This window comes from Mya arenaria, chromosome 12 (genome assembly GCF_026914265.1).
Source record: "Mya arenaria isolate MELC-2E11 chromosome 12, ASM2691426v1".
NCBI lineage: Eukaryota > Metazoa > Mollusca > Bivalvia > Myida > Myidae > Mya > Mya arenaria.
In genome coordinates, this window is record NC_069133.1 from 61,533,163 (window position 1) to 61,552,193 (window position 19,031).

The window sequence follows — 19,031 nt, forward strand, 5'->3', positions numbered from 1 at the left end:
TGCCATTTTAGGATGTTATCTAAATGGCTTCCCATCAGCTATTGCACATTGACATTGTCTAAGGCTTATTGTCGTTGTCGTTTTTATTTATTTTACGCGGTCATTTTCATGGGCCTGAATTGGCTTGATAAATATATAGAAACAGTGCCATTGTTTTGTATTTTATAAACAGGTAATGAAATAAAATGCAGTTAGACATTGTCATAGCCAAATCAAAGAGGATGAAATTTTTAAATCTATCTTTGCTGACTGATTTTTTTAAATGGAAATTTAAATAAGAAAACCTATTTAATGATGCACATCAAACATTTGTAACTGTAAATGTTGAAAGGAATTGCGATTATTAAGCTAAATTGACCTTTTGGTTATTAGACGATTTTTTGATTTATTGTGCTCTTTTGGCCCACACGTGAACATCAGTTTACGATTTAAAATGCGGACAGCGGGCGTGGTCATAGTTCAGATTTAATACCAGTAGTACTGTTTAAGATTATTTTTGCGAAAGAAAAGAACAATGCTTTTCTTACCTCAGAGTTTTCTTTCTTTGCCATTGTCACAGCTCTGAAGGCAATCGCAGTACGAAAATCAATCGCATGGCGTTATCTCTATTTTATAATGCAACTTCCTTTGTACACGGGTTGTCAGACAATATCCCCACATACCGACACAATCATATAAAATTTCACATTCGATGGCTACCTATTAAGTCATTTTCAATTAAATGCGTATTCTATCTGTCCTGTTGATATCGTGCATTGCAGATTGCAAGCCCCCAAACCGTTTTCACTGATCAATACCAATTCATTTAAATTGCGAACTCATCTTGCGATATTGTCAGCAAAAACACAAGTTTATTTCCAAACAATTTGACATTTAATCATGTTGATATTATGAATCGAACGTTTACAAACTTCAAACAAGTGTTCCTTATAAAATACAGAAATGCAGCCGCATGATTCATGGCTGTAGATGGACGAACAATCAAATTCCTATGCTCCAGGCCTGCGCACCCAACATTATAAACAGCCTTTAAGTGTTTTATGCATTGTAATTGCTCTAGAGGGTTACCGTACAGATGTATAAAAAATCTCGAGAATCAGCAAAAACTTTTTTTGTAAATGTTCCAATGAACTCGTGCCTCAGAAACACTGAACTATCATGTAGCGCACAAAAGAAATTTATATCCAAACACGAGAATCAATGGTTTCGTATAGGAAAGTATCATAACCATTTGTTTTTCATCAATATATGTGAACAATATGTCAATGGAGGCAAAGCGTCAAGAAAAACATCAGTTAATGACATCTTATTACAATAGCTTTTATTTCCTAGGATTCAGATTTTAGCAGCTCCAGCGACCAGTGGTGTTTATAAGCAATACTCTGGGAAAGTACATACATTTCCAAAAAATGAATGTTTCCTTTTTATTGTAATTTCACATTTTATGTTTTGTCATGATAAATTTAACCATATTTTTTAAACTACCCTCAATGTCAACCTAATATTGCGCACCATACTGTCAAAGACAATAAATATATATAAAAATATATATAGTGTGACATGCTCTTTATTCCCAAAATAGACTTTATCACTCTCTTTAAACAGTCTTTTCCGAAACCATTGGTTAATTGGGATTTACAAACAGTTGACAAAGTGACAGGAGCCGCTGAGATGTTAATTTTGTCTTCAGATATCGATATCGTGGATAAAACACACAGGTTGAGACGTCTAAAGCTTGACAATGAAAATTACATCCCAGTTCTATTAAAATGCAAATATGGTCGCTTCTCATAAATACCGCATCTACCCCAGTAATAGCATGCTGATTATAAAAAAAAATGTCGATTTGAACTATAGAACGTTTTGCCCGAGTTTCATGAATATCCTGCAGGGGTTTTCGAGATACAGATCAGACACAAAAGTGTGACAAACAGACAGACAGACAAACATCCAGACAGACATAGGGGCGGACGAACAGACAGATATACATCCAGACAGACAAACTGGCGGACGGACGGACGGATATACATTTTCACTAAAAATAGCCTGTCTAAGCTGATCTCCATTAACTTTCTTATTAACTGTTATGTCATTCATCGTCTCATTTTGTAGATATCAGATAATGCAATATATAGCATTTCTGGGAAGTCTTGGCCAATGTTCCATGTGCCCTCCCCAGACGAATTGTACGCTCATTACATAGACATAACTGGACATGTAGTATAGGTTTTATTTTACCAATAATTAGCTGTTTTAGAAAATAGATGTCATTATTGCACAATCAATATATTATACCAAAAGGTTAAAATACAGTATAATAAATTGAGTCGATGAACTACAAAAGTACATTTTTTTCTATTATCTTAAACTAGTTTATTAACGTATCAACATTTTAAAATGTTTGTCTAAGTAATCATTACGATATATAACAAACAATATATACAAAGTACGCAGTTATTACAAAAAATAAATATAGTTTTTGTCAATAATCGTCTCTCAGTTTTCCTGTTTGAAGTAAATCATATGGAGAAGCTAACTTCCTCTAGAGAATCGCAGACCAAACCCCTTCCTTAAGGCATACTCTCAGCCGATCGACATTTATGGTCTTCATATTGTTATAAAGTCAGAGAGATGACTAGCAGGTGGAAGCACAATAAGTAAGTTATTTCATGTTATTTTTATGTAAAGAAAAGAGGATCAAATGTTGTATGTTAGGGGAGTAAGAACGCAGTCCATTTTGTAATGCAGACACATCGCTACACCACTTAGCTTCAAGCCAAATAATAGTGATCTTGTATGCTGTTTATAATGCGTTACACTATTTCGAACATTAAACATAACATAAATTTTAAACATTTAAACTATGACATGATATTATCAGATATGCTTTACAATTGTTAACCATTTAAACTTAGTATGAATTAAATAAAATACATAAAACTGTCATACTTGTAATTCTTTTCCGCTTATAAAAAGTTAGCAATAATTTATGGTTAATCGATTGCGCCATCGACATTCTCACTCTCTGAGCAAAAGTGTAATGGTAACACACGATAAATACGGTCTTTTGTTTTAGTTTTAATTGTGGAAAATGGTGCTGCCTAGATATATGGCACATTCAGTCACTTCATTAGTTATTTCTCAGGTTATGAAAATATTTTCTAATTGTTTTTTTATTATTGTCTCAATATGAAACACGAACAGTTTGCTGATGAATACCCATCCAATACATTCTTTCAAGGTCACAGACCACTTGTTATAAAAGGTAAATTTTACAGAAATACTTTGATTTTTTAACACATTGTCTGAACAAATTTATTGATCATGGTAAGTATTATTCCCAGAAAAAGCAATGCTATTCAGTGCATGTCTCACAACTTCTTTATTTCATCATTTCCCAACAGGAGAAACGAATATGTCACAGTACCACGTGACATAAACCGCTATTGTCGAGACTGGTAAGGGCTAGTGTAAAAATGTGGACTCGACATCAAGGCCGACACCTATATACAGGCTATTGCGTACATTCAGTATCAAAGTATTTCGTGTTGTATGATTGTAAAAGGCTTAAACAATCACTCTTGTGGGAGGAAAAAAGGCCCAAAGGCAATAATGTGTTGTTATTATTTTGCTCAATTGGGACCCTGTTTGGTAGGAGGGGGACACATATAAAGCCTTCGGTATGGATGTGTGGTTAACAACAAGTTTTCCGTGTTTGGTGAGAGGGGGACACATATAAAGGTCTTGCCAAAGACAACAACAACAACAAAAGCAGCAACAAGTAATATACTTACTAACAAAAACGACAATATAAAATACTGAAGCTATCTTTCTTTTCAAGGGAACTTTCCATTTATCATTCTTCAACAATTCATTTGCTATGTATAGAAAACAGAGATTATGCGAATAATTCCCAAAGTAGGTTGATTTAAATTGCAAATGAAAATACATAACAGACATTTTCCATTTAGATCAGAAAATGGCGTTATGTTAAACAAAAACCAAGTTTGATTTTGCATAAGATTTACGATTTTATCAAAAGAAACAATAACTCATTCCAAGAAAAGCAAACATATTGGTTTAAACATGTTTTGGGAATACATATGAGCACCAGCACACGCAATATGGACACTACATGTTTAATTGAAAAAATCTATTTCACAGCAAATATACATCAAAAACAAAAACACCAACAGCAACATGAACAACATATTGAAAGAAGTTGGTTCATGAAAGATGATTCATAGCACTATTTTAACCCAGGATACAGAGTCCAGTTTTTGCCCCGTATATGTCAGCAGACTATTAATCTATCACCACAGTATGTAATCATTTTCTGGTAACACGGTTTACATCTAAGTCAAACCGATTGTTCTTGATAAAACGTTATTTTTGTTTCCGACTCAACCATATTTCCATTCCAACAAGATTAAAATATCAACGTCAGAAAACGTGAACAGATTTATAAAAATCTATATGCTAGCACTTCTATGCAGAATCAATCGGAAGATGATTCTAAGGGTTAACTAGGAGACGCTGGTTTGGGTTGCAAGAGCTCTTCCCCGAAATTGAAGCATATTTGTCTACACGTTATATCAAATAGAAAGTTACAAAATCTGTGATATTAAAAACAACAACATTATATTTATGTTAGCAGAGATAAATCAACACCTTACGTTTGGAAATGCTGGCGCTAAGAGGCAGACATGATATGCTCCACTTTTATATGATATGAAATTAATATTAGCAGAGACTCTTCATTGCCTTTGGTTTAATTATTTCTTGCATTTATCAAAGAAGCTAATAACTACATTATGGAAGGGGTCCAACAACATTCAATATATGAAACATCAGTTTCAGTTTGATTCGAGACTTTCCATGATCAGTACGAATGATAAGTGATACACTGTCAACTCCCGAAAACACCGGCTGAAAGTTATTCCAATTGTTTCCAAAGCATCATTTACACCAAATAACAAGAACAATATCACAACACAGAGGACACCAATTTGCCTAGGGTTTCAACCTCACGTGCTATCTCTTAGATTAATCGAAATCTAATTAGATTGCTTTATTACCAGAGTTTATTCTCCGATTTATACTGCACTGATATTGTGATTAACATATTTGGTAAAGAGAATATCAACTTCCAGTGACGTGTTAAGAAATTCGGAACAAAAAAATACAACAACAACAACAACAACATACATTAATAAGTTTACAAGAATCAATTTACTGAGCTCCCATTGAAATCGAAAAAAGTTCATACGAGTCGTACAAAGGTTCCTAAGCCAACACAGAATACCGTAAAGGATTGCTTTCTCTTACCTTTCGCTTACGACTAAGTCCTGCCATTAGAACTAAATGACTTCGAATGAATGTTTAAATTTACACATAAAACTTAGTTACATCCACTTATCGTTAAACAAATGCCATTACACACGACTGGAAAACACTATTTATGAAGTACTTGTATAATATCATTTTCGTTGTTTCACCATAAATTATCAGTTAAATACACAAACACAGTGACGTCAACAAGAAATACGACGGCAAAAACATACGATAAATACAGTCATAAAACTAGTTAAATGAGGAAATAATTCAGAGGGAAATTTACAATGTGATTATCTTTGAAAGTGCAATTTACCAGTATGTGCAGCACTGTTAAAAAGTGTGCAGTTAACGTTAAGTACGCAACTTACATGTATTTCTCTTCAGGGTAGTGTCTATTTGATATATTTTCTCTTACAATTTGATAGTTATAAAAATGTCAATTCTATATATATATAAATTGATCATTTCATGTGCACTTATATTTCATGTTAGCGCGGATAATTGCTTCATACATGTATTTCAACTTGAATCTGATCACATCAAATAGGCGTTAACAGGACAAAAATACAACAAAAGCAGTAGGGTCTTAAATATTAGGTCATATTAACATAAACAAAGCAAATTACATCATAATAAGCACGATCGCGTACAAAAACCTGTCCGAGATAGTACTCAAAGAGATCTGATGCTTCTTAATGAGATAGGTCTGCTTTCGTGGATCATAGATGTAACAATAGAAACTACAAGAACAAGCCAAGAAGCCTGAAATTGACCAAAATGCATCTAACTAAACAGATTTGTCAAGGTCGAGTACACATGGAATAGATAAAGATAGAAAAATATGTCATATGCTATATTATTAAAGTTTTCTCATCACTGTCTTAGCTTATGTAACTTAAAGTATACAGAAGATAATATCCAGGAATACTTTTGTCATTATTCTGTCATGATAACGGACAAATCCAGACATCTTGACAGTTCATCACATGGACTCTGCCCATGCAGTTTTAGGTCAATAAATTATTGTTCCATAATCATGAAACATTACAGGCCCCAATTGCACCGTTTTAACTGCTCAATATATTTTATGTTTTATTTTTCATAACAAGTGATTATATGGTGTATATATTTTTAACATCCATCTTTGGATATTGCATAGTGAATCATTGAGTTTAAATGTTATAGACTGTGTAAGTGATCTACTTACTCTTTCCGATTTCTGTTTCACACTCTAGAACAGCTCAATCTTCCTACATAGTCACAAACAATTAGCTCTAGTGTCTCCGTGTATTCCCAATGGAATCTATTATAGTCCACGGCTTTCCAGACAATCGCGGATGGGATGACATTGTTTAGCTTTTGCAAAGAGATATTACAAATAAGAGTTTTTTTTGTATAAGCAATCAATTGAAATCAAAAATCAAATTAATTTTGTTGGAGGAAGTTCTTGAAGCTTTAGTCCACCCGCCAGCCATTTACAGGTTTGTGCAAATTATTTAGGGGTAAAATACACCATTGTCAAAATCATTGATTTGATAATATACAATATAATACAGTTTAAAAGAATATTTCAATAGTCTTGTTTTTGAAAATGTTACTGAAGAATGGCAAGGAAATGGCAAGGAAAGCAATTCAATGTATCCCCTAAAAACCTAAGATATTACCGTCCTAAAAACAACATCACTTTTTAACTCTTAGATCAACCGGTTATTGTATTTGCATTCAGATCTGATGGAAGAGATGATGAACGGTTCACAAATGGCGTGAACGTATTGAACGCGCCAAAAACTTCCCGCTAAATTGTTACATCATCAATAATTCAACAATGCCATTTATTTTTGTAGTAACGATTTTACTCGGCAATATATGCATACTTTTCCAACCAGCACACTTGACAATGCAAGACGTTTATTTTAATACCAAAAGTATATGATTCGCAATCGTTATTGCCAATGGATCAATTATATGACAGACGTATTTGTGCAAACCTTAACATACATAATTCTATAAGTATAATGTTACTAAAACTTTAGTTGTACTACGTTATGCCAGTCTACAATGAATACGCTGTCAGTTTATGTTAAAACCAAACCAGATGAATAGGTCTAATATAACACCGTGTCCACCATCGCGATCGCGTCTGATCCGTGTGTCCCAAAATCGGTCAAAACTCTAAAATCCATCATTATGTTCACATTAGACACCGGCAGTACAGATTTGGATTATTTCTGGGAAAGCCGAGGACAATACAATCCTTACAATAGAGTTTTCTTTCTTTGTCATTGTCACAGCTAGATATCTCTGAAGGCAATTGCAGTTAGTTTACATGTGCGTTCGAAAATCAAATACATTGCTTTCGGAAATTTCTGTTTTACAAAGCAACTTCCTTTGAGCAATTGTTATCATACCATGATCCCAAATACAAATACAGCAATGCAGAATGCACTAACGATGACAAGTAATTAAGTCCTATCCAATAAAGTGGATATTTTTATCCGTCTTGTTGATATCTTTCAATTGAAGATGCAAGCCCCTAGACGTTTTCACTGAGCAATACAAATCCAATTAAATATCGAATTTTTCTTACAATATTGTCAGAAAACCCCCACACAATTTGATATTTAATCATGTTCATATTAAGAATTGAATATCTACAAACATACATGAGTTCCATAAACATATTGAAATGCAACCTAATGATTAATCGCTGTAGATGGACGAACGATCAGATTCCTCTACTCCAGGCCTGCGTACCCAACATAATGAACAACCTGTAAGTGTTATATGCATTGTTATTGCTCTAGAGGGTATTTGTACAGATGTATAAAATATCTCGAGAATCAGTTTAAAAGTTTAAGTGAACTCGTGTTTCCGAGACACTGAACGTGATACAGCACACAGGGAAATTATATCCAAATACGAGATCAATGGTTTCGTATAGCAGAGTATCATGCAAAAGTGTTTATCATCTATATATGAATACTGTATGACGATGGAGGCAAATAGTCAAGAAGAACATCAGTTAATGACATCTAATAACAATAGCTTTTATTCCCTATGATTCAGATATTATCAACTCCAGCAATCAGTAGTGTATATAAACAATACACCGGTAAAATACATACGATTTTGAGTTCCGAAAAACATTTTTTTCATTTCATTTGATTTTGTTACATTTCGTGCTTTGTCATGATAAATTTAACAATATCTGTTTCTGTATGCTTTCCACAGTGTCCAAGACAATACATAATGTACCATGCCTACAAGTCCGCTTTTAGTCCCAAAATAGCCTTTATCACTTTCCTGAAACAGTGTTTACTAGAACCATTGGCATGATTTAGTGACATTTATTTCAGATTTAAAAAACATATGACAACGAGAAAGGACACGCCGAGATGTTCATTTTGTCTTCAGAAATCGATATCGTGGATAGAATTCTCACATTGAGACGTCTGAAGCTTGACAATGCAAGTTTCATCCCAGTTATATTAAAATATAAATATGGTCGCTTTACATAAATACCGCACATGCCTCAGTAACAGCATACTTTCTTTATATCCAAATATGAAAAGAAACATGGTATTTACATTTTACCAAAGACAGACAGACATACATACAGGCAGACGGACGGACGGACGGATATTTGCACTAAAATAATAAGCAGTAATAAGCGTTCTTCTCTATTTTCATTAAATTTAAAACTATTTTTTTAGAAACAGGATACAATTGCACAAAGTCCACCGAAGACTATATCGCAGACAAGGGAATTCATGTTTGCCTATCTAAGCTGATCACCTCCTAAGCTTAACTCTCTAATTTTGTAGATACCAATGCACTTTATAGCATTTCTGGGAAGTCTTGGTCATTGTTCCATATGCCCTTCCCAGACGAAATGTACGCTGATTAACTGGACAGATAGTATAGGCTTTATTTTACCGATAATTAGCTGTTTCAGAAAATGTCTAAAACCAGATTGCTAAAAAATAGTATAAGAATCGATGGAGTAAAGAAAACCTTATTTCATATAATCTTTTTTTATTAACGATTCGTCATTTTAAAATGATTACCTGGGTAAACATTACGATACATACAAACAAACAATATATTAAATGTATATACTTAAAACAAAATATATATATATATTTTTCTGTCAATAACCGTTTCTCAGTTTTCCCGTTTAAAGTAAGCTAATGATCTCTAGGGAATCGCAGACAAGACTCCTTTGTTGAGGAATACTCACAGACGATCGACATATATGGTCTTCATGTAGTTATAAAGTCAGAGAGATGATTGACATTTATTTCTCTTTTGACTAGAAGGTGGAAACACAATACAAAAGTTATTTCATATATAACATTATATAAAGCATAAAATATCAAATTCTGTCAGTGGGGATAAAGAACGCAGTCCATTTTAAAATGCTGACACATCGGTACATTATACAGCTGAAAGCCAAAACACAATGGTTTTGTATGTTGTTTATAACGGGATGCACTGTTTCGAACACCGTTAAAAGAAGTGGTATTGCAAAGATTTGATGTACAATTGTTTACCATTATAACCTAGTACATGTACAAATTAAATAAAAACTACTTAAAACTGTAATACTTTTAATATATTGACCGCTAATAAAACAAACGTGACCAATAATTTATTGTAAATCGATTGCGCCGTCGCAAGTCTAACTTTCTGAGCAGAAGTGTAATAGAAACACACGATGAATACGGTCTTCCGTTCTAGACTGCTTTGATATGTGGCTAACACATTTAGTCACCTCATTAGTTATTTCTGACATTTCCAAATATATGTTCTAGCTGTTATCTATTGTTGCCATTGATTTGAAACACAAACAGTTTGGTGATAAATACCCATCCATTGCATTTTAAAAGGTTCAGACAATTTACATAAAATGTAAGTTTACTCAGTAAGATTTTGATTTTAACAGAACCAAACACAATTTTCAACAAATCCATTCAATTTGATATCCAACATTAACAAATTAACAGATGTGTTTATAGACGAGTGCCCCCAAAAAACCCTGTTTTTCCATGGTAAGTATTATTCCCCAAGCCGTAATATTATTTAGTGCATGTGTTACAACTTCTATAATTATTGCACATATTTTCCCGTGAGGTGAACATAAATGTCACAGTTCCACGTGACATAAAGTGTGTTTGTCGAGACTGGTTAGTGTAAAAATGTAAACTGGACGTCAATACCGACAGCTTGTATAGTACGGACCTTCAGAATCAAACTATTCGTCCATGCGGTGTGGGTGTGAAAGCCTATTGATACTCACACTTTGGGCCTGAAACAATCACTTTTGAGGAAAGAAACACAACCCAAAGGCAATATTGTGCTGTTAATCATGCTCAATCGGACAAAATGTTTGATTCTGTATGAGAATCACAATTTCATCAGAATAAACCATAACTCATTCAAGGAAAAGCAAACAAATTGGTTTCAGCATGTTTTGGGAAAATGTATGCACAGTAGCAAACGCAATATGGACAGCACATCTTTGATTGAAAAATCCAGTCCACAACAACAACAACAAAACAACAAGAAATTGAAAAAAGTTGATGGTTCATAGCATTATTTTAACCCACAGAACAAATTACAGCTTTTGTCCCGTTCATGTCAGCATACTATCTATCTATCGCCACAGTATGTAATCATTTTCTGGTAATACAGCAAACATCTAAGTCAAAAGTAATTCTTGATTTAACGTAATATTTGTTTCCATTTCGACCATTCTGCCATTTATGCCAAGATTAAAATATCAACGTCAGAAGAAAGGGTATTTATAAAAATCTATATTCTTGTACTTCTAAGCAGGATCATTCGGAATGCAATGTATGTCTTAGTTTTACGAGAAAACGTTGTTTTGGATTGCTTTGAAAGGAAGCATATTTGAATACATGGTATATAGAAAAGAGGGGTCCACTATTTGTGATATCAAAATAACAATGTTTTTATGTTAGCTAAAAACTAATTCTAGCAGCACCTCACGTTTGTAAATAGAGGCAGATATGACATGTTCCAACTTCCATATCATGAAATCCATTAGCAGAGATTCATCTTTGCCTTTGGCCTTAGGTTTAATTATGTATGACATATATAAAAGAAACACATACATACATATGAGAAGGGATCCAGCAACATCAAATGTATGAAAACACCAGTTTCAGTTTGATTTGAGACTTTTCAATACCATACAAATGATAAGTGTTACACTGTCAACTCCCCGAAACACCGGCTAAATGTTAATCACACTGTTTTTCCAAGAACCATTGTTTGGTAAAGAGAATAACCACTTCCAGAAAAATCATTAGCACTACAACATCATACCCTAAATACAGTCATAAAACCAGTTATTCGAGGAACTAATTCCGATGATTTTCTTGGAGACATTTTAAGTGCAATATACCGGTATATACATGCAGCAAACTTAAAAGTGTGCACTTTTCGTTTAGACGTACGCAGCGTATTTCTCTACAGTGAAGTGTCTGTTTGAGATATTTTGATTGACAATTTGATGCAATTTGTCGGCTATGCATATATGAATGTATTCATTATATATTATTTGATACCTTTAAAAAAACTTTTATTTCATGTTAGCGCAATGTGCGCTTGTATACGCATTTTTATATGAATGCGGAGCTGTAGTAAATATGTTATAAATTCCTATTTGTCCTCTCATGTAGTGTGTAAGTGTGAGTCAAGAGAATACTTAAGACTTTCAAATGTTCTCTCTACTATCAAAAACACACAAAAGAAGGAAAAACAAATGAGGAACTTTAATCTTATTATTTTAAATATACTTAAGTTAACAGGACAAACATACAACACATAACAGTAGAGTCTTAAATATGTAGGTCCTTTTATATATACATAAGCAAAATCAAAAAGATCCGACATAATAAGTATGTTCGCCTACAAAATCTCGGCCCGAATAGTACTCAGATGGACCTGATGCTTACTAGAAAGGTAAATCTGCTTTCCTGGATCATATATACAACACAGGGACACTACAGGGACACGCTCAGTAAGCTGAAATTGAACCGAGCTCCATTTAAATATTCAGATGGGTCAAGGCCGAACAAACTTGTAATTTATAAAGATAAAAATAGAAATATATGCCATATGATATCTTTTTAATTTCAGTGTGCTAATGTGCGTTATATATTTATTGCAGAAGACCTTAATTTGATGTTCATTAATTGTTTATAATTAATGTGTGTCCGTGTGTCTTGTATGCTCAACTCATAATGTTTATCTGTGGTTTCATAGCGTATTTGGCTCATTGGCTTATCCGTGCGTCTTGTGTGCTTAGCTCACAATAGTCAGCTGTGGGTTCATAGCGTATTTGGCTCATTGGCTTACCCGTGCGTCTTGTGTGCTTAGCTCACAATAGTCAGCTGTGGGTTCATAGCGTATTTGGCTCATTGACTTACCCGTGCGTCTTGTGTGCTTAGCTCACAATAGTCAGCTGTGGGTTCATAGCGTATTTGGCTCATTGGCTTACCCGTGCGTCTTGTGTGCTTAGCTCACAATAGTCAGCTGTGGGTTCATAGTGTATTTGGCTCATTGGCTTACCCGTGCGTCTTGTGTGCTTAGCTCACAATAGTCAGCTGTGGGTTCATAGCGTATTTGGCTCATTGGCTTACCCGTGCGTCTTGTGTGCTTAGCTCACAATAGTCAGCTGTGGGTTCATAGTGTATTTGGCTCATTGGCTTACCCGTGCGTCTTGTGTGCTTAGCTCACAATAGTCAGCTGTGGGTTCATAGTGTATTTGGCTCATTGGCTTATCCGTGCGTCTTGTGTGCTTAGCTCACAATAGTCAGCTGTGGGTTCATAGCGTATTTGGCTCATTGGCTTACCCGTGCGTCTTGTGTGCTTAGCTCACAATAGTCAGCTGTGGGTTCATAGCGTATTTGGCTCATTGGCTTACCCGTGCGTCTTGTGTGCTTAGCTCACAATAGTCAGCTGTGGGTTCATAGTGTATTTGGCTCATTGGCTTACCCGTGCGTCTTGTGTGCTTAGCTCACAATAGTCAGCTGTGGGTTCATAGTGTATTTGGCTCATTGGCTTATCCGTGCGTCTTGTGTGCTTAGCTCACAATAGTCAGCTGTGGGTTCATAGTGTATTTGGCTCATTGGCTTACCCGTGCGTCTTGTGTGCTTAGCTCACAATAGTCAGCTGTGGGTTCATAGTGTATTTGGCTCATTGGCTTACCCGTGCGTCTTGTGTGCTTAGCTCACAATAGTCAGCTGTGGGTTCATAGTGTATTTGGCTCATTGGTTTATCCGTGTGTCTTGTGTGCTTAGCTCACAATGGTCAGCTGTGGGTTCATAGTGTATTTGGCTCATTGGCTTATCCGTGTGTCTTGTGTGCTTAGCTCACAATAGTCAGCTGTGGGTTCATAGTGTATTTGGCTCATTGGCTTACCCGTGCGTCTTGTGTGCTTAGCTCACAATAGTCAGCTGTGGGTTCATAGTGTATTTGGCTCATTGGTTTATCCGTGCGTCTTGTGTGCTTAGCTCACAATAGTCAGCTGTGGGTTCATAGTGTATTTGGCTCATTGGCTTATCCGTGTGTCTTGTGTGCTTAGCTCACAATAGTCAGCTGTGGGTTCATAGTGTATTTGGCTCATTGGCTTATCCGTGTGTCTTGTGTGCTTAGCTCACAATAGTCAGCTGTGGGTTCATAGTGTATTTGGCTCATTGGCTTATCCGTGCGTCTTGTGTGCTTAGCTCACAATAGTCAGCTGTGGGTTCATAGTGTATTTGGCTCATTGGCTTATCCGTGTGTCTTGTGTGCTTAGCTCACAATAGTCAGCTGTGGGTTCATAGTGTATTTGGCTCATTGGCTTACCCGTGCGTCTTGTGTGCTTAGCTCACAATAGTCAGCTGTGGGTTCATAGTGTATTTGGCTCATTGGCTTATCCGTGCGTCTTCTGTGCTTAGCTCACAATAGTCAGCTGTGGGTTCATAGTGTATTTGGCTCATTGGCTTACCCGTGCGTCTTGTGTGCTTAGCTCACAATAGTCAGCTGTGGGTTCATAGCGTATTTGGCTCATTGGCTTATCCGTGCGTCTTCTGTGCTTAGCTCACAATAGTCAGCTGTGGGTTCATAGTGTATTTGGCTCATTGGTTTGTCCTTGTGTCTTGTGTGCTCAACTCATAATGGTCAGCTGTGGGTTCATAGTGTATTTGGCTCATTGGCTTACCCGTGCGTCTTGTGTGCTTAGCTCACAATAGTCAGCTGTGGGTTCATAGTGTATTTGGCTCATTGGTTTGTCCTTGTGTCTTGTGTGCTCAACTCATAATGGTCAGCTGTGGGTTCATAGTGTATTTGGCTCATTGGCTTACCCGTGCGTCTTGTGTGCTTAGCTCACAATAGTCAGCTGTGGGTTCATAGTGTATTTGGCTCATTGGTTTGTCCTTGTGTCTTGTGTGCTCAACTCATAATGGTCAGCTGTGGGTTCATAGTGTATTTGGCTCATTGACTTATCCGTGTGTTTTCTGTGCTCAGCTCATAATAGTCAGTTTGGGTTCATATTGTATTTGGCTCATAGGTTTGTCCGTGTGTCTTGTGTGCTCAGCTCATAATGGTCAGCTATGGATTCATAGTGTATTTGGCTCATAGGTTTGTCCGTGTGTCTTGTGTGCTCAGCTCATAATGGTCAGCTATGGATTCATAGTGTATTTGTCTCATAGGTTTGTCCGTGTGTCTTGTGTGCTCTGCTCATAATGGTCAGCTATGGATTCATAGTGTATTTGTCTCATAGGTTTGTCCGTGTGTCTTGTGTGCTCAGCTCATAATGGTCAGCTATGGATTCATAGTATATTTGTCTTATAGGTTTGTCCGTGTGTCTTGTGTGCTCTGCTCATAATGGTCAGCTGTGGGTTCATAGTGTGTTTGGCTCATGTCTTTGTATTTAGTTTGTTCCTGTTGTTACCGGCATACAACTTAAACTGTAAATTATAATATTAATAAGATTTGACAACATAGTACTTATTTTTAAAAATACTCTTTTTCTAAGCTTGTTGCACTTACAATTAAAATAGATTAGATCCTGGAATGCTTTTGCCATTTTTTCCCTCATTATACTGGACAAATCCAGACATATTTACAGTTCATTACATAGACTCAATTTCACAGACAGCCTGCCTCAGTTTTAGGTCAATACATCATTGTTTCATAATCTTGAAACATTTCAGACCCTAATTGCACCGTGTTATCTGATCAATATGTTTTATATGTTGCTTGTCATGTCAACTGATTAATGTTTCGATTACAGTAATCTAAAATATGGAATACGGATGTATATATTCAAGTAACTTCACATCCATCGTTGGATTATGCATAGTGAATCATTGAGTTTAAATGTTATAGATTGTGTAAGTGATCCACTTACTCTTTCCGATTTCTGTTTCGCCATCTAGAACAGCTCAGTCTTCCTACATAGTCACAAACAATTAGCTCTAGTGTCTCCGTGTATTCCCAATGGAATCTATCGTCCACGGCTTTCCAGACAATCGCGGATGGGATGACATTGTTTAGCTTTCGCAAAGAGCTATTACCAAATACGAGTTTTTATATAATTGATACAAGTCAACCATCAAAGTTATTTCATTAGAGCAAGTTCCGGTCAACCCGCCATCCATGTACAGGTATGTGCAAATTATTTAGTGGTAAAATACAACATTAACCACCTCTTTTATTTGATTACTTACAGTATATATTGCTTTTAGAATATTTCAAAGGCCCTGTCATTGAAAATGTTACTGAAGATTTGCCGTTAGCATTCCAATGTTTTTTCTAAACACCTCAGATATTACCGTCCTGAAAAACAACACTCTTTTCACTCATAGATCAACCGGTTATTATATTTGCATTCAGATGGAAGAATTGACGAACGTTTCACAAATGGCGTGAACGCATAGAACGCGTCAAAAACTTTCCGCTAAATTGTAACATCATTAATAATTCAACAATGCCATTTGTTTTGACAGTAACGATTTTACTTGATAAAGTAGGCATTTTGTTCAATTCAGAAAACTGGACAATGCAATAGGCTTATCGAAAGTGTATGGATCGCCAGCGTTATTGCCAATTATCCAATCTTTGCACCAGCTTATTCGTGCAAATCCGAACATATATAATGATATGAGTATAATGTTACTGAAACTTAAGTTTTGCTACGTTATGCCAGTTTTCCCTGTGTACGCTGTCCGAGTCCGCTGTCCGCGTACGTTTTAACCCGTACCATTGTGTCTAATCCCGGTGTCCACCATCGCCTGCGCGTCTGATCCGTGTCCGCCAAAATCGGTCGTTTGATAGTACGCAGACGCAATCGCGAACCGCAATTGGCTTGAATTATATATAAAAACTGTGCCATTTTGTTTTTGTATTGATGAACAAACAAAGACATACAACACAGACACACATTTAAGCAAGACATACGTAGAATGAAAATCTATCCTTACTAAATATTAAAGATTGAAAACTGGGACAATTGAAATTAAATTACATGTTTTTTATCAAATGTTTTTACGATTATCTTAATTATTTTAGAGGACGTTTCCGATTTAAATTTCGGACGGCGGAAATAGACAGCGGGCGCGAGAAGCGTTCACATTGGATACTGGCTGTACAAATTTGAATTATTTCTGGGAAAGACGAGAATAATACCATTCTTACCTCAGAGTTTTCTTTCTTTGCCATTGGCACAGCTATATATCTCTGAAGGCAATTCCAGTAAGTTTACATCTACGTTCGGAATCTAATTCATTGAGAGATCTCTGTTTTACAAAGCAACTTCCTTCGTACACGAATTATCCAACCACGATCCCAAATACCGACATAGCAATGCCGAAAGGCTCTAACGATGGCTAGTAATTAAGTCCTATTCAGTAGAATGCATTTTCTTTATCCGTCCTGCTGATATCTCTCAATTGAATATGCAAGCCCCGAGACGTTTTCACTGATCAATACCAATCCATTTAAACATCGAATTATTCTTTCAACATTGTCAGACGTTAATTTCCAAACAATTTGATACTTTAATCTTGTTAATATTAATAATTGAGTATCTAAAAACTTCAAGCATGTTTTCCTTACAAATACAGAAATGCAGCCTCAGGTTTCATCGTTGTCGAAGGACGAAAACACAAATTCGTATCCTCCAGGTCTATTAACCGAACATAATAAATAACTTTAGTGTTTAATGCATTGTAATTGACTTAGACGACAACAGTACAGATGTATTAAATATCTCGAAAATCAGGAAGAAGATATTTTGTAAAGGTTCAAATGAACTTGTGCTTCAGAAACACAGCCGATTAATTAGAACAGCACGAAGCGAATATAATTATATCCAAATACGATAATCAATGGTTCGCAAAGAAACATTACGTACCATCAAATTTTGTTTATCCTCTTTAGGTGTGTACAGTATGTCCACAGAGGCAAATCGTTAATCAAATAGTTCCTTTTCCCTAACAATTTGCAACTACAGCGACCAGTGTGCTCTATAACATACTACACCGTACTGTACATCAAAAGCCAATAGGACCCTAATTCTCCAAAAATAAATATCCTAGAGCTGGGAAAAATATGATCATATTCTTTCAGTCTTCAACTGTGACATATGTGATACAGAAGTGGAATAAACAAGGAAGTCATATAGATAATGATGCTGGATAATGGGAGAAAAAGTGGGTTGGAGGTCTGTCCTCTCATCTCTCCATTCAAGTATAATACGTGTCAATATGTTATAAATTGGAAATAATAACATCATAATAACTTAAGATTGTGAAGAAAAAAATATGACTTATAATTTATGATCAAATTGACCTGGGGAAATATGATTTCTTTGTACATCAAGGACCAGCGTGGATCACAGGACCTGTGACATATTGGTTTGAAAGATCCTTTGTTTCCCACTTGTTAGGAATGTCCTCATATGTTTCCCACCTGTAAATATTGTGAGCTGCAAGCAGAATTACAAGAAAAATTGCCGATAAAATACGATTGTTAAGATGCGACAAATAATTACCCACAGCCAAGTGCAACAACAGCACAATGTAGTCATTAATACGGAAGACATTATAAACAGAGATTTTGTGTAGTTACAAAATAGAACGATTTATATAGCTCTTGCAGTATGGGTATGATATATTTCCATTAATGATTTCCGTCTGGTATTGATTCACCAACTCTGATTTATAATGCCATTTGCGTCCATAGAACACAATAACGATGATGATAAGTTTCATCTTTAAAGGGACTGTACACCAGATTGGCATAAAGTTTTTTTTCCTGTAACCAATCTCAGGACAATTATTTAATAATGTTTTTTACTCTTTGATACCATATTGTAAAACAATACCAAAATGTAAAAAAAAATCGTCGGAGACCGGGTTCGAACCGACGAACCGCCAAATTTGCAGTCCAGTGTTGTATCCACTGTGCTACGAAGGCATACCCTAAACGTTAAGAATATTTAAGCTATATACCTAACTTGGTAATATCACGTGAAAACATCGACTAGCCAATCACGCATTAGGAATAAATTCTACTAGGTAGACATACATAGTAATCTTTTTTAATTGAAAAATACGAAAAAAACTGCGAAAACTTAAAAAAAATAATTGTAAACCATGTGGAACTTCAGTTAGTAAGTT

At 35.5% G+C, this 19,031-nt stretch overlaps 1 protein-coding gene across 5 annotated transcripts in view; it reads right to left on the reverse strand.

The window, feature by feature from the left end:
• LOC128211633 (prolyl endopeptidase FAP-like) overlaps positions 1–19,031 on the reverse strand; it is a 169,606-nt gene that overhangs the window by 73,538 nt on the left and 77,037 nt on the right. The window contains exon 1 of one of the 5 annotated variants that reach the window (XM_052916625.1): positions 17,047–17,085. The exons of 3 other annotated variants lie outside the window; for them this stretch is intronic. In XM_052916625.1, coding sequence (XP_052772585.1) covers positions 17,047–17,070 — 24 coding nt within the window. In that variant the 5' untranslated portion in view covers positions 17,071–17,085. Of the gene's footprint in view, positions 1–527; positions 684–17,046; positions 17,086–19,031 lie in introns of those variants that run through there. One more of the 5 variants, XM_052916624.1, reaches the window with a different exon arrangement.